This window comes from Dermacentor silvarum, chromosome 1, assembly GCF_013339745.2.
Source record: "Dermacentor silvarum isolate Dsil-2018 chromosome 1, BIME_Dsil_1.4, whole genome shotgun sequence".
NCBI classification, from domain to species: Eukaryota; Metazoa; Arthropoda; class Arachnida; order Ixodida; family Ixodidae; genus Dermacentor; species Dermacentor silvarum.
The window spans coordinates 24,107,600-24,130,547 of record NC_051154.1 but is presented as its reverse complement, the minus strand read 5'-3'; the positions used below and the strand labels follow the sequence as shown (position 1 = coordinate 24,130,547).

The 22,948-nt window shown below is 47.6% G+C and overlaps 1 protein-coding gene across 1 annotated transcript; it reads right to left on the bottom strand.

Annotated features, from left to right (window-relative positions):
* Positions 1-1,477: 1,477 nt before the first annotated feature.
* Positions 1,478-22,069, bottom strand: LOC119456509 (probable chitinase 10). The gene is made up of 8 exons (XM_037721376.2): positions 21,800-22,069; positions 17,391-17,618; positions 14,700-14,956; positions 11,373-11,476; positions 7,215-7,332; positions 6,212-6,397; positions 5,417-5,539; positions 1,478-2,297 (listed from the first exon to the last, which is right to left on the bottom strand). The coding sequence occupies exons 1-8, from the start codon at positions 21,858-21,860 to the stop codon at positions 2,151-2,153; spliced, it is 1,224 nt and encodes a 407-aa protein (XP_037577304.1). The 5' UTR covers positions 21,861-22,069; the 3' UTR covers positions 1,478-2,150.
* Positions 22,070-22,948: the final 879 nt, after the last annotated feature.

Below are 22,948 nucleotides of genomic sequence, written 5' to 3'. Positions count from 1 at the left end.
CAGCGCAAGGGCAAACCAGGGATAAAGTGAAGAACAAGACAATAAAATACAGTTGCGAGTTGAGCACCCGTCTTGATTTTTCTGAAGAAAAAATGAAGCTAGCACAGATATATGTGACGTCTCATCTTTCGGCTCAGCATTGTGCTGGTGAGATGTGAACAGCTCCAATTTTATTCAAGAAAGATTTAGTTTTCGTATCTCTTAAGGAGTGTCGAGAATAGCGCCTTGAGGGATGTCGCGTCGATTGGCTAGTTTTTAAGATCACTCGTCAACTGTTCTTTTTTAGCTGATTGTTGACGATAAAAAAGTGGAAATTACCCTACGCCTGGTAAGAAAATCGCATTACCGCCCTACTACCCTACGCTGCCCGAAAATTTTCGAAAATACCCCACAAGTAGGGTAATTACCCTACGGTTGGCAACACTGCCTTACCCCAGTGAGGAGTAGCAGGCTAGAGACACGCTCTCCAGGCCGACCTCTCCTCCCTTCTCTTCATTAAAATCTACTCTCTCTCTCTTAGACTCGTGTATTTTTAGGTGGCAGGCATTTCATGCCCTAACGTGGTTGTGTCGCGTCAAATAGTCATGCATATAACGTTTATCAAGCGCAAATAAACGTTCGTTAACTTAAGAAGTACTTTTTAGTAAGTGGTAAGTCAACCTAATAAGTGGCTGTTTGTAACGCTTCCCATAACAAACGGTGCAGTTGATCGCTTCGACCGCTGTTTTGTCTGAAGCGGTGCCCAGCGCGCGCCATGTCGCCGGCTGCTGTGCCTTCGCAATCTCCCGTTGTTTTCTCAAGAGATGCATGTCGTGTATATCTGCTGAGAGAAAGCACTGATTTAAGTATCTGAAAAGTGCACGAATTATTTTGAGGTTACCTCTCCTCCCTCTTTCGTGCAGCCTCAGTTGCCTTTTCGTTGTGCCGGAATGAAGACGGCACATAATCAATGTGCTGAGGATCCTTGCTGGGTGCGCCTGTGTGTATTTAACTGATTGTTAAAAAGGGGGTATTTGTACTAGAACGTTAGTAGACGAAGTTATTCGCCAAAACACTTGCCTGTGACGAAATGATATTCACATATTCTGGCTCCTACGTTCGGTACCCACAGCTCGCCGTTCACGGTCGCTCGTTTGACGGCAACTGCCCATTTACGTTTGTGCGCTTCATTCCATGGAAAAAAAAAGAAGTTTTTTTTCCTTTCACGGAAGAGTTCGCGCACCCTAATGCCGAGCAGCCAACCATAATCATGTTGCTGAAGCGTGTTTTCTTTGCGAACAGCGGGAAATCGGACTGTAGAAACTGCTGACAAGGCTGAACGGAGCAACAGAAGCGCTAACCCTCGAACCGGAAGTCGCTAGCTGACGATATTGTCATTTAGCGGGGGCCGCATTTTGGAGGAGAGGAGCTCGTGTACTTTGGTGTATGTCGAAGAATACTAGGTGGTCAAACTGTAATCCGGAGTCCTCCACTACGGCGTCCCTCATAACCCATTGTGAAGTTTCATGACGTTAAACCCTACAATTTTAACGTTGTGCTGTTACAAGAAAATCAATGCAGTTATGTGTATCTAAAAGGTATGAATTGTACCATATATGTGCGCTGCTGGACAGCAACCTGTTTCAGATAGTGGTCTGGCATCGGTTCTCGTACGAGAAATTTTAGCACTTGGAAAAGTATTTTGATATGCACACGGAATAACTTCACCCATGAAAGATGTAAACCACATATGATGAGTGTTTATTGCTTTCTCCAGTATTTCTACAGGCCTATCACTTTGGTTTACAACGTATGACTGCAAAGCTGCCTAGTTAAATGAAGAAAACAAATAGGCTTGTACTTTCATGGCTTAATGAAGCATTCTCATATGAAGTTCATGTGTCATGCAGAAGGCTTTCGGCTGGTGGACCATAATAAAGCTGAAGCAGTTTTGTGGTCGCTCATTGTTGCAGCATATGATTGTCTGATCAAACAAAGCAACAACGCTTTGTTTGACACTGCATTCCCATCGTGAGGGTGCTTGTACCGAATTTTGTAATGGCTGCCAGAATTAACTGCAGTTTATTGCTGGATCTTCATTCGGGCCTTATCTGATGCGTCAATTCAGAACTGCTTCAGTTTTATGCGTGGTCCTAGCTGTCTCTCTTTCTCTAGGCGCTTTCATCTTCAGTGCCTAGAAACTCTTTGGCGGCGGCGTGGAGGATAGGAAAGGGATCTCCACAGTTTCCGCCAAAGTCGTCCGTATCCAAGGTGACGATGGCGATTCCTCCCAGCTGCTTCTCGCGTGCGAATGCAGCCTGTAAAAGGAATGGTCGTGCTATCAGGTCTCTCCATAAGAAAATTGCGAGCATAGAGAGCGAGATAATAATAATAAAAACATGTTACAACGCCAATTCTCGCATGGTGAACGTGTTTCACTAGTGGGAATTGGGCGACCAAGTCTGCCGCATGCCTGTGGTAAGAACTTAAAAAGGCTCCTCATCACATTTGGGCATTGCAAATGGACAAGCGCGGCGCGTAGATCACGCGGTAGCAGTCGTGTCTGCAAAGTAGCTAATGGCTGCGCGGGGCGAAAACAGCTTAAGTTTCAAAAAGAAGGGAGCGCGCCGTTCCTCTCGGAGGAGCCCCGCTTCCAGGTACACACACGCACAAATGCCGCTGCGTAAGACGCACTGCCTGCAAATGTACCAGAGTAGAACGTGCAATACCGTCACGGAGTGCGCCACGCAGGAAAGAAAAAAAAATGCCGTTGGACCAACCTTATTGCTATGCCTTACCTAGAACAATAGTTTCCAACGTCAAAATCTAACAATTCCTGTTGTCCATTAAATAGCCATCGCTGTGCGATCTGCTAGCCGCCTGGTTAGCTCAGACGGTAGAGCGACCGCCCGGGATAGGCGGTGGTCCCGGGTTCTCATCCCTGGACCAGGACGAATTTTACAGCGTAAGCTGTTATGGGCTCATTCCAATAGCCGTTTTGGTTCGCGATGATGCCGCCGGCGACGGTGTACGGCGCCGTAACCACTATCGGCGGAAATGTGAAAGTACCCGATTCCCGCCGGGATCGAACTCGCGCCCGCTGCGTGGGAGCCAGATACTCTACCAGTGAGCCACAGAAGCTTGTTTCTATTAATTGACTGAGCCACGCAAGCGCTTGCTATCGGGCAGCGGAAAAATGCTCTATAAGGCAAGCACGCAGGGGCAGACGACCCGAGCCTCCGTCAGTATGGTGACACCATCTAGATAAGTCACCTGCAAACGCAGCGTGCGCAGGCGCAGACGACGAGATGCGATTCAGACGAGGCGCGCAATAAAAAAAAAAACGCGATCCTCAGCCTCGCCAGTATGGTGGCGCCATCTAGTTAAGGTGCCTGCAAACGCAGCGTGCCCGACATGTAAGTTGCAGTTGTAAGGCTTGATCGGGCTCAGCAGGCTGCTGTGCAGAGAGCATTACAAGCTGCAGCTCGCCGTCGACGCCGGGCGGACTGTTCAGATCTTTCTCGTCAAAACGAGGCGAACAAATTGCCTCGAAGACCCAAGTTGTGCGTGGTGCCCAAATTGGAACTACTCTCGAGCCGCTCCACCAGCTTACGCTGTGACTGTGCTGCGTGTGCCGCGCAGGCCTGTGACTTTTTTTTTCAGTTGCGAAGTTTTCTTTCTGAGAAATCCGTATGGGGTTTCCTTAGTAGCTTTGGGCTACAATCGGGTGGATTAGAATTTCCCCCCATGTTTTCCAAGAAATTAAGTTTACTCTAAGCAATTTTAGAGTAAACTTAATTTATTGGAAAACATGGGGAGAAATTCGAATCAATCCGACTGTAGCCCGAAGCTGAGTGAATTCTGAGTGCGTTGACGCACTCAGAATTCAGCCTGGCAGGCATATACAACGTGATAAAGTTGAAGCTTGGGCGAGTTGGTGATTCAATATCGACATGACTGCATAGCGCAAAAGACGAGGACAGAAGAAAGGACACAACACAGGTGCTGTGTTACAAGCGTCCAATAAGAATATCCAGTCCGGCGTAGGTTCTTGAACTGCATACACGCTACGAACATAGAAAAAGCAGAAAGAATGATCTATAGTGTCTCACGGTGTTTGAGCGTGCCTGTCACACACTACCCTCGGCGGTAGCTGAGTGGCTATTTCTTTGCGCTGTTGAGCTCGAGGTCGCGGCTTCGATCCTGGCCCATTTCGATGGGGCGAAAAAAAAAACGAAAAAAAAAATACCGCCCTTGTACTTAGATTTAGAAGCACGTTAAAGAACCCCGGGTGGTCAGAATTAATTCGGAGTCCCTCATCTATGGCCTACCTCATAATCGGATCGCGGTTTTGGCAAGTAAAATAACCCCAGAATTGAATTAATTTGATTTTATGGCACACTCTACTGGCCCCAAAGGCTGTGCAGGCCAAGTAACATAAATGTGTCACATGGTGGGTCACAGGGTTCACAGGGGTCGCAGCTCTAGAGTTTACGAAACATTGATGAATTATTTCAACACGCGGACACAAAGGGCAATTTGTCGGCCAAGGCGCAAGACAAGTCGTGTTCTCTAACCACGTTTTACCAAGAAAGGCTGGCGAATGTAACTTTAACATAAAAGTTGTCACCTGAGGAGGAATGATCATCCGATGGACACATGCATCTTGGTAAGGGCACCATGCTAATTACATTCCAAGTAAGCTAGGTGCGCTATAGAGGGGAAGATGAGTATGAGGAGGTAGGTGAGGAGGTGGCCTGATGGTGGCGTAGCGAGAAAGGCAGATGGACGCAGCAAACCCTGTTTCAAGCTTTTAGCTGCTGTCAGAGAAAAAAAATAACAATAAAAATAATTGCACCAGTTGTTGGCCGAAGTCTTGGACTGTGCAAGTTTTTCACCACCATCTTCATCCTGCTATCAACATCATCTCTATTCTTTCTACACCCATTCCCCTTCCCCCAATGCCGAGTAGCAGGGCAGAACATTGATTCAGGCCGACCACTCAGCTTTTCTCTCATAATAAATATATATCTCTCTTTAATACGCTCAATTTGACACGTACCAACTCTGATATAAGCGCGTAAAAGTTAATGCGAAGCCCGTAGTGGCTTTTATTGATGAGCTGGAGCAAGTTTTCACTTGTGGGTAGTTCAGGAAACCGATTTCTAATTATAATACTAATTATTTTTACTCAAAAACATTTTGTTTTTGTACGAATGTACTCTACGAATGGTGCGCGCCGATTGACCTAACCGGCGGAAGCAGGCGTGACGAAAGGAACTCGTGGGCTGGTACAGTTCCTCAACGTTATTTGAACTTCACACAGTTGCGGATTGACATTTTTGTCAAGTGCATTTGGCAGAAACGTCATGGCATGCTCGTCGATAGACATCGCGCACTGGTTTATCAACAGAACGCGCGGCCCACAATATCTTACCTTGTCTTTGGCGCTTTGAGGATCCTCGTAGCTGATCCACGTCGGCAGAAGCACCGCATAGGAGGCCTTCAGACCTTTGTCGTAGTTCACAACCCATTTATCCTTCTTCATTGATTCGCAGATCTGTAAAGGTACAGCGTCGCACGTAATGGGTGTTGGAAATTTCGTGGTCCCCATACACGCGGTGGTATACCACCGAGATTAAGACGCGGGTTGGACTGCTTTATGCTGCAGGATACTTTCGAAATTCGAAAGTGCGTAAACTGCGCGTACCGATCTGAGGCGACGAGGCATAACGACCGCACGGCTGATTTACTTTCCCTGCGCTAATCTTACAGTTTATTTCATCTCTCCAACTATTCCTCCGAATGCATGATGAGTTACGCTTCATAATTGTCCTTTCATGCGCGGGAATCTTGCTACACGTTCTGCGATGCGTTTGTTTTCTGCAGTGACTCTTTGAGAGAGGGAGAGAAAAAAAAAGAGAATGTTCTGGCACATCTGCTGGGTGAAGCTAATGTCAAACTACTCCGGCCGCAACTTTAAAATGTTAACGATCATGTCGGAAAATATTCATATGACCGTATTCTGACCGGCAGGATTCGGACTGACAGGCAGGCCGATTAATTGGTGTTTCGACTGGTTGGTGCAGCGCGAACGAACGAACAACAGGAAGCGCATCTTTAGCATTTGCGTCTTTGCGCTGATTGCGCAATGTGTCGTGCGCCAACCGTATTCACATTCCACACTGCACCCGCGTAGAACCACCCGCGAGCCACGCAATGCTCCGCTCACCTCGTTGTAGCCGAGAGCGCCAGACGTCTGGGTATAGTTGCCCGCCTGGCCGCCTTCCGTGGTGAAGGCGCCGTAGCCGACGTTGGTGGTGTCGTTCAGCGTCCAGGTGCGACCCAGTGTAGTGATGGCCAGCACGATCTTTGATCTCTGCACGCCTGTCTTCAGGTAGCTGTTGATGCTGTACGCCTGCAACGGGCAACGCTGCTTGAAGGGCGCAGGCGTCTCAAAAGATTGGATACTTGTTCTACGGCAAAGGGTATACTGCAAATGGTATTCTACTTCAAAGGGTCTTTATACGTATAAGTATCGAATTTCGTGCAAGTTGTTCGCAGTGAAACAGTGGGCAGAAAAACGGACGATGGAGAAATACTGTGTTTATATCCACGCCTTCAGTTGCCTTCCCTGTTAGTGCGCGATGTCACAATGAAAGGGAAGGCTTTCGAACGCACATACAATCGACGTCGGAAGGTTAGGGACCACGGGATCTGTGAAAACGCTGAATTTCCGAGCAGTTTGTGAACCGTAGCCACCGTTGTTCTCGTGCACTAGTACAGGCTGGAAATCCGAATACCCGGCTGCGTGCCCAGGCTACGGAAATATTGAACTTTTTCTCAGGTCCCGCAGTCCGTAAGCTTTTGATGATGACTATACACAGCTATTCGTAGCACATGAGCCGCCGGAGAAACAGCACTACATAGTGGCTTGATTTAGATTGGTAGGTATATGTATCGTTTGAAGCAACGATACTAGGTGGATCAAACTAATTTTATCGGCTTGGGTGGCCCTCTCCCCCATGTCTCGATAAATGGGTTCCTGCTATCCCTAGTATCAGGGGTTGGCGCCCAAGGCTGTAGCTAACATAACCGCACCTACCATTTCTTAATCCAACACTGTGTAGACTGCTCCGCGTCATAAATCTTAGTTTTTAGGGTAACATCGAGCTGTTGAAAAGGGCCGCTTGGAAGATTAAGATGGTGTTGGCGAGCATAGTCGAATATCTTACCACGCTGGCGGTGGTGTAGTCATTTTCAGACAAGCCGTGCAAGGGGGCGACGGGACCAGTTTGGCCTGACCAGGCTCCCCAGTAGTCGAAAGCGTTGACGGTCATGAAGTCCACGTTCCTGTCGTAAACGCGAAGGCCAAAGGTCATTGTATCAGAATCCTGAAGTTTATAGGTTCTCGTAGGTTGCAAACATCGCGCTTGATGTCGAACGAAAGTTTCGAAAGTCACCGTGAAACTCGATCTATACGTAAAGACTACCATGAAATAAATGTTTTGACAATATAAATATTGATATTTATTTATTTATTTATTATTATTTATTTATTTATTTATTTATTTATTTATTTATTTATTTATGTTTATTTATTTACAAATACTGTCGGTCCAAATCAGGGCCAAGACAGGAGTGGGAAAACAATAATCTTTAAACAAATGTAAATCTTGCTGTAACTTTTTATTTACTCAATTTATTTTCTTATATTCACCTTTTTTAAATTCTCTCTCCTATTCTTTATCCACTATTAATTTTCAATGTATCTGTTTAATTGTAGAACCAGCAGGTGTTGTGTCTCGGTGGCTGTTGCAAGCTATAGCTATACTTTCCTTTGTCCCCTCTGGGATCGCTCTTATGTGTGCAAACCAAATATTAATAAAAATGCGGTAACGTTAAGTTTGTGAAAATTCTTACATTTGGGCAGAATGGGGGCGCTTTGTTTCCAGATAAGACGACATAACAAAAGCAAACATTCGTGCATTGCGGCCCATTGTTCAAGAGAGAGAGAGAGAGAAAGGTAAAGGAAAGACAGGGAAGTAAACCAGAGATTATCTCCGGTTGGCTACCATGTACCGGGAAAGGGGTGAAGGGATGCGATAGGTGAGAGAGAAAAAATAAGTATAAAAAAAGAAAGAAAAAGAGGAAAAGGGAACACTTTAAATGTGCGGCTCTCACTTTGCTGGCGCTCTAGTTGCGATGCCTGCTAAAGCTATGTCACTGTGCTGCAGGGGTATGTCGAAAGGTGCTAGGGCCACTAACCACAAGTAATCAGCTGTAAAGAGAGAGAGAGAAAGAAGAGGGAACGGTAAGGAGGTTAACCAAGGACGTGCCCGGTTGGCTCCCCTACACTTGGGGGAGGGACAAAGCGGAAGAATAGATAAGGAGAGGAAATAAAAATTGGCCGCATATCTGCTTGCTTCGCTGCGAATGACGTCGAAAGACGATAGTCTTCTGCCGCCCCTAATACGTAACACCCTCTCTTCTCACCTCCTCCAACCCCTCACGCTCTTCCCCTCCTCTTTCATTCCTCCCATGATGGATGCAATTGAGGTTTTGCTGAATTCAATTCAAATTTCCCGCGTTCACCTTGCTCTCGCGCCATCTGTTGGTACCCTTTATTAGTGTTGGCTTAAAGCCGGCAACCATAGAGAAAGAAATTCAACAAGAGGGGACACTCGGCAAAAACTGGCAACAGGAAACACGTCACCATACGTCACGCTATACTTTTGACACCGAACGTTAGCTGCCGCGAGCATCGAAAAAAAAAGAAAGTGAACTTAAGTTTACAGGCATTTATTTATTTTTTTAATTCTTTCCCGCGAAAACTAAAACGTTTTGCGTATAAATGAACTTAAGCTTTGCGACTTATTTTCCTTGCCTTACCTAGCCACAGGTCAGTGACGCGCCAGTTACATGCGTCATCCGCCAGACACTCCCCCGAAGCCAGCGAGGATGGCTGCGCGCGCGTTTGAGCGCTCGCGCGCGGCGACCCGTCTGTCTCCTTTTTTTTTTTTTTTTTTTTTTAAGTGTAACCTGGTTTATTGGGCTCTCGGGATATTCTTGCGTTCCTTCTGCACTGGGACAAGACACCACTGCACTATTGGACTACGGCAAGGTGAGAAATCTTGTTTCACAGTCTACGACGCAATTAGGCTTACGGCACGGGACCGACACTTAAGACGCAGTTAGCGAAAAACAGCTCGGCCATCCTGGCGCAGTTAATTTGAGTTAATGAATCGTGCTGAGACATGTTTCCGACGCATCCTATGGGACTATTGTAACTTATTTCGGTTTTTGAGCCACACTGGCCGCACAGGGCGCCGTGTCGCAGTTAGCGAGAACTCAGCCGTGGTGTGTAGTCTAGTTCATCTTGCTAGGAGATGTTTGTGCCGCTTTTTCTGACGCCAGGCATTACTGAAAAGTAATTTCGTTACTTTCTGGGGTACTTTTGAGGCACGCTGGCCGCACAGCGCGCTGTGACGCAGTTAGCGATAAGCAGCTCGGCCGTGGTGATAAAGTTTGGCGTGTAATGAATCTTAGAGGGACAAGTCCGTGACGTTTTTTGTGGCTCCGCAACAACATATACCTTCTTTCGGTACTCACGCCTGTTGAAAACGCTATGGCCGATTGCCATGAGTGATAACACGGGGTGTTCTGCTGGCGCCGGCAGAACGCGCGAACGACGAACATATCAGAAACTTGTAATTCGAAAATTACGTCTTCTAAAGGACTGAAAAAAGGCATTGCGCCCACGCATTTGTCTTGAGTGCCTGTTGCGTCCGTCTCTATGTATGTAGCGTACCGTCGCGTCGCCCGAGGCCAAGTTTTGGAAACGCCAAGTCGCTTGTGTAATTGTGCTGCCAAAGTGCAGGAAATAATTCCCAAAAATGGGGGAACGCTTGGAAATCAGATGTTTTCATATATGTTTGGGATGAGTCGGGTATTTTCTACGCCATGTATGTAAAAGCGAATTGCTTTTTGTAAGGCCGCCCATTCACCGCTTTCGCACTTTTCGCCTCTACACGCAGTATTCCTATGTCTAAATACCAAAATGACTCATGCTTGTAACATGCTGTTACTTGTTTGCAAATGTAACATGCTTGTAATTTACTTTATTTTTCAGCTGGTGCCGTCCGGTGGAGCTTCATACAGGAACTACTGCCTTATCTGCTGGTGTCACAACGTTGGATGAACGCACAAAAAGCGCGGAACGAGCTTTTATATAGAGCAAAAGAAATATTTCCTCATTGAACAAAAGGTCTTGCGTCTACTTTGTGAAATTGCACGTGGCACAGATTCGATGGGACTTTACGAGATCGTTCGCAATCATTTTTACTAAATAATAAACCGATTCTGCACGAAGAGCAAAAAAAAAAAAAAAGGAAAAAGGGGGGGGGGGGGGGCGCTGCCGGCGTGCTAGCTTGCGTTCAAAATACGCGCGCCCAAAACCGAAACCGGAAGTGATGTAAGTGATCGACACCGACCGCTTGGCACGCTGCAGTCAATTCGGCCGCTGGGCCCTATGGGAGTGTCCCCTCTTGTTGAATTCCTTTCTCTATGCGGCAACAGAGCCGCGGCTTCAGTCGGCTCGTTTTTAACGCGTAGCGTCTCTTCGACACCATTTCTAACGCGTTCATTTTTCATTTACTAACGTAAAAACCAGTCCAATGTGTATTCTTAATTAAATGAACGTTGCAGATCACGGTTATGTACATACAATTTGCCTCAAATAGGCCTGAGGTTTCCTTTGCGCTATATAATGTTGACGTGTATGACCCCGTGCCACCAGTGCTAGTAGCTTGGTTGGTTTTGGCCGGGCGGTTGAACCGAGTGACAGACAGACAGACGGACAAAGTTTTTCGCGTTAGGTAGCTCAAGAAAGACTATCGTCTTTAAAATAATAGAGTCAGTCATTCGGAGAGTCATTTGCAGAGGAATCTTCGCTGTCACAAGCGTTCGTACAATCCAGTACCCGTCACGAATTGCAAAAGGGCTTTTGTGGCATTTTGCATGCAAGAATGCATAGGCCATGGCCCAAGGATCTTTTCTTCCAAGAGCGCTCTATTATCTAACAGGCCGGCTGTTATATACTTGGCAGAGGTGGGGGGGGGGGGGGGGGCATAATTCGCATGTGCTCGACGTTCGTGTGTTCCTTTTATAACAGTGGATCGCAATGTGCACATTGCTTATTGGGACAGTGTAATTTGGCATCTCAGCGCAGCCTGAGCGTACACATCCACTGAAGTTTCAGCGTTCATGGACGGATGCATTGAATCGGTGGTGCACATTCAGAAGTTTCAGTCGCACGTCTCCTCTCTTTTTTTCCGGGCCGGCGGCAGTGTAGTATATATGCGTAACAAATATTATTATGATGTAACACTTACTTTGCTATCTCTGGCAGGTTGTAACCGTTGGTGACGATTTCTCTAGCGACCGAAAGGTCGACTCCAAGTTGAAGCCTTGCTTTGTTGAATGCTGTCTTCATTTCCTGCAAATTGAAAAGGAGCGAAATTAATGTTCGTCCATCACTAAATTGGACAGTTCTAGTATGGCGTAACTTACAGTGATATATTTTATTAAGCATGGGCTTGAGAAATATAAATAGAAAGCTGTTCTTTTAGAAAACTGTCGTAGGGCGTACTTTTTTTATGATGCTTGTTTACATGGAGAGGCCCACGTAACATTCAGAAGCCGCAATAATCGGTTAACTAGTTCACGCATTTTCATAAACTAAGTTCGTTTACTGAGTTTGTGGCCTACGGAAAAATCCCGCATATAATATGTGGTGCTCGGATTTCGGCACGCCACGTTTAATTTTAGCATTGTATTCGGGTTCCACAGCTTTCATTTTTTTGCACCAATATGCGGCATTTTAAAGTTCCTTAAATGACGCACATATTCGCATCATCAGAAAAATTGGGGCCTTGCTCGCCTTCCTTCATGGCCTGTGAACGGCTCGCAGCGTGGCGCTGATGAAGCCTCGTCATTGCCGTAATGCAGCGAACTGCGGTTCGACGCGAATCCTTCAAGGGACACTGACTAAACCCGTCCAGACCGGTAGAGATCTTCTTCCAAACATATTTCGTTCGTTTGGCTGAAAAGGGTTAATTACTTGTGGCAAAAAAAAAAAAAAAAAAAAGAGGCCGAACTTTTTTGAATTCGCGCCGGAACCTCTTCGCCAGCACGTCACGAATACGTCAGCAATACTTCACGAATTGCGAAGTATTGTGTTTGAGCCGTTCTGGCGCCGGAAAAGTTTTCTAAACTTGCTAGGTTGAGTTATAAGTTCCTCTGGAATGCAGTGTAGTCCTTCACCGATAACCAATTAGCTAGAGCCGAGCGTAGATGCTGTCAAAATCCCTGACGTCACGGCGAGGTGGTGCGGGATGTTCGGGGCGGCGTCGCCAACCCGTATTTCGTTTCTTCATCTTTTCTGGCTTACCTAGCCTCCTTTCACGGTAAGAGTGGTTCCTTGCCATTGCAGAAACGTAGTTTATAATGATACAACTTAATATTCCTTTTGAGGTCATCGCTCAATTAAAAGCGCTTTGACGGTAACAAAGTGCCGTAATAATGAAAATAAAGATTTGAACGAAAATCTCACAACTATTTATCATTCACTGTAATAGTGAAATGAAAATCTCACAACTATTTATCATGCACTGTAATAGTGAAAGCTTTCGCCGATTACTTGCCGCCTCGAGGCTTAAAATACAAGCAGCTCGGCTTTGGTTCGCTTTGCATGAAATTTGTGGAATAGATATGCAATATAAGCATATATGCCCTAATTCCGATGATTAAGTCAGTTAACTAGCGTTTTATTTAAATGGAGGCTTGCCATAATGCATAATGTTTGATATGTATTATATGTATCAGTTAAACGTTGTCACATAGCCAATTCAGCGCAGCACTCGCAATATCTGCTTTAAAAAAGAAAAGAAAAGAACGTTATTCACAATCAGAAGGCAGTCCTTACGTAGCGTGCGGACTATCATGATGTAGCGTGCGGGCTGTTCATGATGGTGACTGTATTAACCCTTTCCGTGCCAAGGACGAGTCTCACTCGTCGAGACGTTTCCTTCAAAATAATCCAGTGACCAGTCTCACTCGTCCAGGGATTCCCTTTCGTCTACTGAGTAACACAGACGAGTGGCAGTCGTTTTATCATTTGAGTGGGAATGCTGCGCTATTAAATGGCACCAGCTTCCCACAAAACTGATATTTTTTGAGGGCCCGGTCGGCACAGCGGAAGTCTGGCTGTTTTCTCTTCAGATACATACGCGCGCGACTCCGTCTTTTGGTAATGTCACTTTTTGATGAAGACCATGATCGCCGACGGGGAACCAAAGTGGCCGCGCCATTTTGGTTCCTAGTCGGCGAGTGCCGCGGCTGAGTTATAAAAATGGCGGTGCGGAGTTAGGCGGCCGTAGCGACGACGGGCGCCTTTTTTAAATGCCGGAATTGCGTTGTTTTGGACGTTTCTTACTGTCACGGAGCCGCATATTTTCGAATGGTTTGGACGCTGATTAACGACACGCCGAATTACGAGCGTCAAAAACGTGGGCTCCTGACTGTGCAGCGTATAATTTATTCGACATCGACACGCCGAATTACGGGCGTCAAAAGCGTCGTGGCCGCTCGGGCTGCCATCTCGATTCCAGACGCGACACGCCGATTACGAACCCAGAAGTGTGCGTGTACGTCTGCGTGGTATGCCGGGTTCCACCTTGGCCCTTGACATTGGGAGAGAGGAGAATCTGCGGTTCTTCGTCCATGGTGAAAGGGACGCGGCCAAGATTGTTGGGAGCAAAGAGCCCTGAATTCGGAGAACTCTACATAGCGTCAGTTTCCCTACATAGGGAACTAGGGAAAGGAGAGGCTATCTAAGCGCAGGTTTTGGGCCCTGCTGATTAGTCTAGAAGCTGATCCTGTAATCTGCGGAGAAGTAGTCAAGGAGCTAGCGCCGTCCAGTATCGCCTGGGCCGCCTAGCCGCGTCGGAACTCCAAGTAACTAGTTGACGTAGGAGACGTCAAACCAGCGTCTGCAACGAAGTACTCGGTAGTCCGCCTCAAGTTAGCTCTACCTGCTTGAGGGAAGTCGTCGGATCTAGACTCCCGGGAAACCCAGCCCAGCAATTCGCATCAACCTCGACAAGATCGGACCGCCAGCCTTCTTCGGGAAAGCTCTGTGCAACGACTTCACGGTCTATGGACTTGCTGCTGCTGCCCGGCCAAGCGTATGACACCATTTGTTTTCTTTTGAACTTTGACTTCTATTGAACTTTGCTTTAGTGTTTAGTATATTCTTGTGTATTTGATCCTCGCACTGTTTCATTTTTATATCTACTTTTAATTGCTCGTATTTATTTGTCTTCATCATTGTGTTATATTAAGTTCAATTGTGTTAGTTTGTCTAGTGTATTTTATTTTATTAATTTGTGTATATTTATCAGCCGATAAATGTCTTGTTTTTTTGTTTACTCCCGACTCTGACTCTCTTCACTGTGTTCGCTTGAGTACGGAACGACCAACCAGCTTGTCTACCCCGTCGATCGACTTCGCGCCGACGACAAATCGGGGACAGCTGTGACACTTACTCATGTGTACTTTTCGGTAAGTGCTCCTGTTTGGACACAAGGACACAAGTCTCTAATGGGCGTCTGTCTGTAATGTAACGGCATAGTCTGTAATGGACCGCTTTGTGGATGTACCCTGAGCAGGAGCACGAAGTTCTCCTTGTCCTGAGGCCGGCCGCCCCCGCTGGCTGGGTAGTGCCATGTGATGACGAGGCCGTTGACCCGGTGCTCGCGGCAGAAGGCGACGCCGCTCTCGGCGAATTCTTTGCGGTGCTTCTCGGACAGGGCTACCTTGCTGAAGGGCACCGAGCCGAGGCTCTGGCCGCCCACCGCCACGAGCAGCTTGGGCACACCGTTGCGCTTCTTCAGGTTGGCGAATCGCCGCAAGTTGCCTGAGAGTCAGTGGAATGGGAAACACATAGCTTTCTGACTGGCATCAAAACACAAATTATTGCGAAAACGGAACTGCAGCATTTTGTTCACGCGGCTTAGAGGCTACGCCGCAAATTGTTTTTTTTTATGCAAAAGAGCAGGCCCAAAATGTCTGATGCAGAACGCCCGCCTGATGAGCTGCTGTAGCCGATGCAGATATGGAATTGACGGTGAAAGCCGGTGTGGTAGAAACTAAAGGTGTGAGAAGGACATGGTAACGCCGAACAACAACATGGAGAATAGGACGGCACCAATTTGCCCTGCTCTTGTTAGCAAATGGCAACATTTCGATATGAGGCTAAGTTAGAAAAAAATAAATCAACTGTCAATCAAGTTGGAATGAATGACTTGTACTATATGGTTATCTGTTTCATGACACGGTGTACTGCTGCCTGTCTACCTTCTGCGGTCTACGAGTGTGTAATATCACCCATCGTCAACCGACACAAAGCAACACAACTGCTTTTTATCTGTTGCTCTTAAATACGATTAATTAACCCGCAGTCCCCCACTACGGCATACCTCATAATCATGTCGTGGTTCTGGCACGTAAAGCCCCAGAAACACGATTAACATACACGACAGCTATCGCTATAGGTAACATATATATTGTAACGAATGATTCAAAGAGTTCTAAGATAACTATTTATTGGGGGCTGCTAACTTGTGCCCGGCAAGTAAATAAATTAGATAACTGCAGCGTTCCAAGCAGGAGATCAAGAAGCCCTCTTTTCCTCGAGCGGCGCTTCACTTCCTCTTCTTCTGACAACGGTCACATATATCCGAGTACGTGCGGCGAATACACGTGCCATTACGTCTTCGTCTTCGTCTCACTAATACGCCGTTGTCCTCTTGGAGGGCGCACGAACCTGCGCGCGTTATTTAAAGACGGTTTTTGTCTTGCGTCAATATGATACAGCTATCGTTATCGAATTCATATTACACACTGACCATATATATCGCTGTTTGGCCACGCACACATGCATATCGGCGGTTCGTATGCGTATACCCTTGAGAACCACAGATATCGCTTTATCACAACCACCTCCGTTCAACGAAGTGTAGGGGAGAGAATTGCGCGACCCAGCTTGCATGTCGCGCAAGCGCTGCCGCTCCTTTCACGCACCTGTGTCAAGTTTTGGTATGATTAATGCTATCGCATTGATACTCTTTCGAAAACGCGTATCGCGCACTGGTATCTAACTCACGTTTTTGGTTGCACTGCCTCCGTCACCGGCCAGCGTTACAAACCCGGTTATACAATACCACTGACGGCCCAGTTTTGATCTGTAGAATGCTATCATATACAGAAAAAAAAAATCACCACCCCTTCCATTCCGTGAAGGTGGTCGAACAGCGAAGCTGTGTTACACCGAGTGTTATACCATGCAAGTAAAACTTCGCAAGCAGTCTATATTGCAAATGTTTTGTTTCACCATTCTTTCACCTCATTTTCGCTTTTGCGTGCTTCGCGTGGTGACCATGCTTAAAAAAAAGGTACGGCCTGCCGCGTCAGGCCGGCTGGAATGGGAGCGAGCGTCCTAGCCGTAGTTGCATTCGCGGCTGCCTGGATGGCCCGAGCGGCGCTACTTGCGGGGGATGGGACGCGTCGGCGTCCACGGGCGACGGCGTTCCTAAAGCGTTCCTCACGCTTTTTTTTCTGCGACGTTCCCAAACAAGACTCCTTGACCAAAGCTCCGTATATACAACCAACGCTAACGCGAACTCCTCTCACACCCCACTCCTCCGTTGACCAACTTTTTTTCCTACACCGCCATTGGTTGGCGCGCCTCACGCTCTCCACCTCCAACGCGAGTATTGGACGGCGCGACTTATGTCAACCCCCTTCGCCGTTCTCATTTTCATCTGCACCCTCTCACAGCATTCTCACAACGGGAAAGGGGTCACTCCAACCCCTTTCCCCCTGTTGAGCTCTTCTTTTCCTCTCATCTCCCGCTAGGTCACGTGACCCCTTTTTAGCGAAGTCCAACAACAACGGCACAAGGTCCGCATAAACAGCTTCGCTGTAAAAGAAAAACGCCTTCCTGCTTTCCCGCGGGCTCCTCGTTCACCGTGGGCTACTTGTGGCGTTCATCTTCCTTGGTCGCTTCTATTATGCCACCATCGTACATCACAAACTAATCACATTAGCGACAGCAGGTGCACTCGCTTTATGAGAGAATCAAGGCATGCTCATGGCACTACTCTCGCGATAAATTAAACGCTGCGACATAGCGTTATTTTGTTACGGGACGGGAAATTACTTGGGCTCTGAAACTCCAGCAAACAAGAGCGCGTAACATTTATTGCACAATTATCTACGCGGTAAAGAGAGGTACACGACATCGTGGCCTGCATGGTGCCCTCCTGTCGAACGCAGTGAAAAAGACTCACCGTTTCCTCCACTGTCCGAGTAGTCGTTCCAAGGGTCAGCCGAGACGACCTCGGCGCCACGAATACCAACCGTGTTGTAGACGACGTGCGTGCATGGCCGTGTGTCGAGCTTCTGCACGAGGCTCTTTCCTTTGCCCTTCCTGTAGTAGGACCAGCTGTTCCAGTAGCAGACCACTCTCCGGCCGCCATCCTCTGTAGGAGCCGTGGGCGCGCTCGTCGTTGTCGTCGCTGCAACACGAACAAAGAGGTTTCGTTTCAACTGCTACTGAAGCTGCAGTGTAAAGGTTCTATACCGCTTGATATTCATTACTTGCGAGTATACGATCGTATTCACTTGCTCTGCGCACCTGCATATATAGCTCTTCCGCAGCCAAATGCCTTACTCGTGAAACGTTTCAAGCAGCTGAATGTTAAATGAAGTTTCATTCAGTCATATAAATCCGTAATTTTGGTCAGTTATTATAAATAACAATTATTGTAGTTCTTAATTTTCGGACCCCAATTGCATTTAATCATTAAATTATGGTATTTTACGTGTCAAAACCACCATCTGATTATGAGGCTCGCCGTACTGGGGGACCTCGGAATAATTTGGACAACCTGAGGTTCTTTAACGTACACCTAAATCTAAGTACACGGGTGTTTCCACATTTCGCCCCCATCGAAATGCGACCGCCGTGGCCGGAATTTGATCCCGCGACCTCGTGCTTAGCAGCCCAACACCACAGCCACTAAGCAACCACGGCGGGTGCATAATCATGTGGGCAATTTTTCGCACTGCTGATATTGAATGAACTAATTGAAACTGGAATACCTGCAGTTACTGAAAATAAGGGAATTGAGACAAAATGATCAGTTTTGATGTTCAAGATTTATAAAATAGCAGCGGCTGACATAAGCATATGCAAAAATCACCTCTTGAATTAACTGAATTTGTTGAGCTATATAATAATTACTTTAAATTGCGGAATTGAAGCCGGTCGATGCTCAAAGAGTGTCCACTTGGTAGGAATTGTGAGACCAACGCCACTTCCGAGATTATCGTCACCCAAATGTGCGACAAAGTACATTGGGTGTTCTATCTAGTTTCGTCCCGAAGTGCGTAAGCAATGCTTTCAACGGAAATAATGAGTGGGGTAGTGGGCAGGCGATGCATTTCGCTGCAAGTGTGGGGACGCGTATTTCGAAACGTTTGTGACATATGCCTTACGGTGAATAACCGAAGTTAGTAACTGAATTTTAGATAAAAAGCGTATTCACAGTTATCGCACGCTTTCTGATGTCGGCCGCTGTTATGAATCTTGGCCAGAAAAAAGTAACCATTTTGTTTCGAATCGTCTATCTTTATTAATCGTAGACAGTCGTCATTGTAACAAACAGCAGGCAGTCAATTTCTACAGAAGTGTGCAGTTTTATGGCATCGTTTCATGTTCTGTTATACAGGCAGGGTTATTATTTCCTGGCGCTATAGTTTCGTTCCCCTTTCTTTCTTGGTGCTCTTGAGCGATGTTACCCCTGGTAAATAAAGGTGATTACCTCGGCAAGAATTCCTAAAGGCTATATTTGGGTGTCATTGGTTCTATTGTGAACGGTCACATTTTTGTAGTTCTTTCCCATACGCTTATGTTTGAATAATGTGTGCCTTTGTGACACTACTTCCGTAATGGTCTGCCCTTCTCAGAAACTGTATGGTACCACCTTAGGAAAAAACCCTCATAATTTTATCCCACATAGCTTCTGCATCTCTTTTACTTTGTGAAAAAGCAGCAGGTGATATTGCATGTCTAACTATAACTCGGACATCTACAATGAAAGGTGAATGTGCGACCTTTAGTTCAAAATTGTCATGACTGCTTGAGTACTAGTTGGGTGCTACCGCAAAGAGTGGACAAGCCTTAATGTTATATGTGCGTCTGTCTTTGGACTTTTCCTTTAATTCCTTTTTTTGCCCACTAGTACGAGTAGTATCTTGAGCCACCTAAAGGTGACATCTCACTTAAGCTTTTACATGAGTGCTAACACCAATATTTTTGTGTCGATTTTAAGTATAGGTAGCTATCGATCGATCCACTAATTATTATATAAAGCCTCGTTCGCTCCGGTGTGCGGCAGATAATTATGTCGTCATTTAATGGCTTCTTGGTCAAAACTACGTCAAGGCGAGCTTCAAGTGCACGATGGCGTCATGGTTCCTTATTTATGAAGTTTATGAAGTTTTTTGGCCCTTATTGAAGCTTCGTTAAATGAATAGTGGTTTCTTACAAACAGCAGACCCAATACTTGTGGACGTTATGGGCCTGGGTGCAAAAGGCTCAAGCTGAGTTTGGGCTCCATGTAGCACGCTGTGCCACTGGCGCTATTAAAAAAAAACAACAACAACAACAACAAAAAAAAAACTAAGTTGGTCGAGTCGTCGGCCCTGCTTGGTGGTTTCAGCACACATGACTAGAGGCCAGACCGTGACGCCAAAAGCTGAATGCGTCGAGCGACGTTTTGATGCACGCAATCGGCCTTTCACTGGACAATCGGCCGCTTTCCGTGCAAGTGCTGCTGGAACACCGCCCCCATCGCTCGTCGGCCGACAAAGCGGTTAAGGCACTTTTGTGCTTCTTGAGGATTACGGGCTTGTGTGAACGTCTTTGACTAATATTGCGATACCACACGCGTCAGCGAATTCACCTCTAATTTCCTTCTTTCCTTCCCTCCTCTCTATGCCTGTCATCTTTGTGTTCCCCTTTCCCGTTCCCCCGGTGTAGGGTAGCCAATCGGACGTTATTCTAGTTAACCTCCCTGCCTTCTGTCTTTCTCTTTCTTCCTCCTCCCTTCTTTCAGCCCCACTCGCTGTTTCCTCGCATTCCACGTTAGCCCGTGCCCACCTCTTCGGTAGCCCTGGCGGGCTGCAGTACTGTCCAACGTGCGACGTTATATACAGTCAACTTAAAAACTGCAACAGTTGTGTTTGGTATTGCAAATGCGCGTTAACCGGACGCCACCGTGCGTGGCGGTGGAATGACTTCAGTCGACCACAGACCAAGGGCATTGGTTTGCGCATTGCCGTTGCTACATGCAGTCAGGTTGCATCTATCGCTCAAACTGTTCAGGCCAAGGCGCTCGCGGGCAGTTCGGACCGTGTCGAGCTGCTGCTGTGGTGGTAGCTTGGATGATAATTGTTTCGAGTTCTCTGAAAGGCCTCTACACGCGTATATAAGAACACCACCAGCGAGCGTAACGCCTGAGACGCGACTATCTCGGACACGACAATGAGTGTGAGAGATGACCGCGAATGCTCTTGCCTAGGAACTTTTGATAAATCGCGTCCAGAGTTGGCGTGAATGGCAGGCTTGCACGAACGCGAGGCTTTGTCGTTGCTCTCCTCTCTGCAATAATTGCAGAGAGGAGAGCGATGACAAAACCACGTGCTCGTGCGAGGAATCCTCTACCGCACCTGCGAGGCCATCCTCGCACACCTCTTGCGGGACTAGTACAGGTTGACCCAGCAAGAGGCTGAAATCTCTCTGACTGCAGCCGTATAGTACGAAGAGGTCTGTGGGCCGTTCACTATGTGCTACACGGGCACGCGTAAGGTCTGAGTCACGGTGGCCTGAGTTCTGTTCCCGCTATTAGCTGTTAGTCATGTAAATGAACTGTAGCGCGTTAGCTGTTTGCCAGTGAAGAGGGGAACTCGGAACTTCTCTAAAAGTGCTCTGGCGAAGGCTTGTGCCGTCCTCGGGGCCAGCGATAGCGGCACGTGCTCTCTCGAGACCTACTCTGGAGCGTGCTCGATGCTCCAGTGGGTCCGCAGGAAAATACCAAAATGAATGTCCACAGAACTACACGCTAATAATGTACCTGCGCTGGTTTACAATTGCACTGACGGCCCTTATTTTATCGAAGCAGTGCATCTCTGGCACATAAATAGGCGGTCTCGCTTGATCTGAACGACTGAACTGTTGCGTCGGTGCTGCAACCACAGTGAACGACAAGAGTGCTTCGCAGCAAACGCAAATGGAGGGCAAGGCGAACAAACACTTGCTGACCGGTCTAACAGGAAGGAGAGCGAGTGTTTAAAGCGGCAACGGCAGAACAGCTGTTCGCAAACTGGAAGAGCGTTCTACCTCGGTGAATTCACGAAGAGCCTTTTACAAACAATGTACGCGTCTTCCTCGTAGCAGATAAACGTACTGCGGAAGGAAAAGAAGAAAAAAACTGAATCGGCATGGTTAAAGCCCGCCAATTCAGCGCACTTGAGCTGCGGCCGCTGCTTTGCTTTTCAGTCACGTAAGCGGTGGTGGTTTTCTGCCTGTCGCCGCTGCCTACGCGCTCGCTTAACCTTTGCAGGCTAGCCTACACTGTGCCTGCTCAGGAATTCCTTCCCCACAGTGTTGCTCTGAGCAGCGTCGCCCACTCACCGGAGTTTGTTCCGACGACCAGCAGGGTCAGGAACAGGCCCAAGGAGGTGGCCCACTTCATCCTTGCCTGCAGTGTGGCGGAGAGCGTTTAGTCAAAGAGGAGGGCCCTCCAGGCAGGTCTCGCCGTCCGAGGTAACTGCGCCGACCACGCGCTCTCGCCCCTCGATCTCTCTCCGGTCGGCAGCTACGGACCAGACCAGAGAGAAAGTGCAGGAGAACGCGGCGATAAGAAATACCGACGCTGCTGCCGTCGCGGCCGCCTTTTGCCTGGCGAACGTACTACAGCGTCGGGGGCCGCATCGTAATGAAGCGGGTGCGGTTTATAAGGCGAGCTCGTGCGAACCGGATTTTCACACTGGAGCAGTGAAGCGCGCGGGAAGGGCGCGCGCGTGCGCACGACTTGTGGTCGCCGTGGACGTACTGTGTCCGCCGGTTGTTGCCCTGGGGCGCGCGGCCCGGTTGGCCTTGGGTCGTGTTATTCAACCTCTCTTCAACCGGTCGTTGCTGCGCGAACCTTACGTTTACCGCGCGCGACGCTAACTTTCGAATTGTGCCCACCATCTTAGAGTAAACAACCCGACTGACCATGACGCCGAGTGCGCGGCACATGCCGCGCTATTGACCCTCAGCTGCAGAACCTGGCTGTTGTGCCTCCTTTGCTCAACCGTCCCAACAAGTTAGCTCCATGACCGGGCAACCATTTCTTCTTATCGTTAAGGTGCAGGCGGTTGCGCCGCATGACACTGCTACATGTATAGTACGTGACCATCACGGTGTTCTCCAGCTCCTAGCAAAGAATGTGGAACCATTCGCGAGCAAGGCGGACCAAGAAACGTGCATATCACGAACCAGTGGCTTGCATTTTGTCTTGTGTGTCCCGCTTGTGACACAAGGTTAAAACCATGCAGTGGTCTAAGCGCGCGTTAGCTATTCCCGTGGAGAGGTAATCTCATCTTTCTATTCCCTCTTTCCCGTCCCCCAGCGTAGGGTAGCCAACCAGACGCATTTTTGGTTAACATTCCTGCCTTCTCTCTTTCTCTCCTCCTCCTCCTCCTCCTCCTCCTCCTCCTTCCTCCTCCTCCTCCTCCCGTACAGGGGTAACAGGGACCGAATTCACTATGCTTTTCGTTTGCAAGTGCTGTTTGTCAT

Coding starts and splice junctions, on each gene's coding strand:
- LOC119456509 (XM_037721376.2), bottom strand. CDS start 21,860: ATGAAGTGGGCCACCTCCTTGGGCCTGTTCCTGACCCTGCTGGTCGTC. Junction 7,333..11,372: donor AACCTGCCAGAGATAGCAAA/GTAAGTGTTACA, acceptor CGTTTACGACAG/GAACGTGGACTTCATGACCG. Junction 2,298..5,416: donor CTCAAAGCGCCAAAGACAAG/GTAAGATATTGT, acceptor TTCCTTTTACAG/GCTGCATTCGCACGCGAGAA.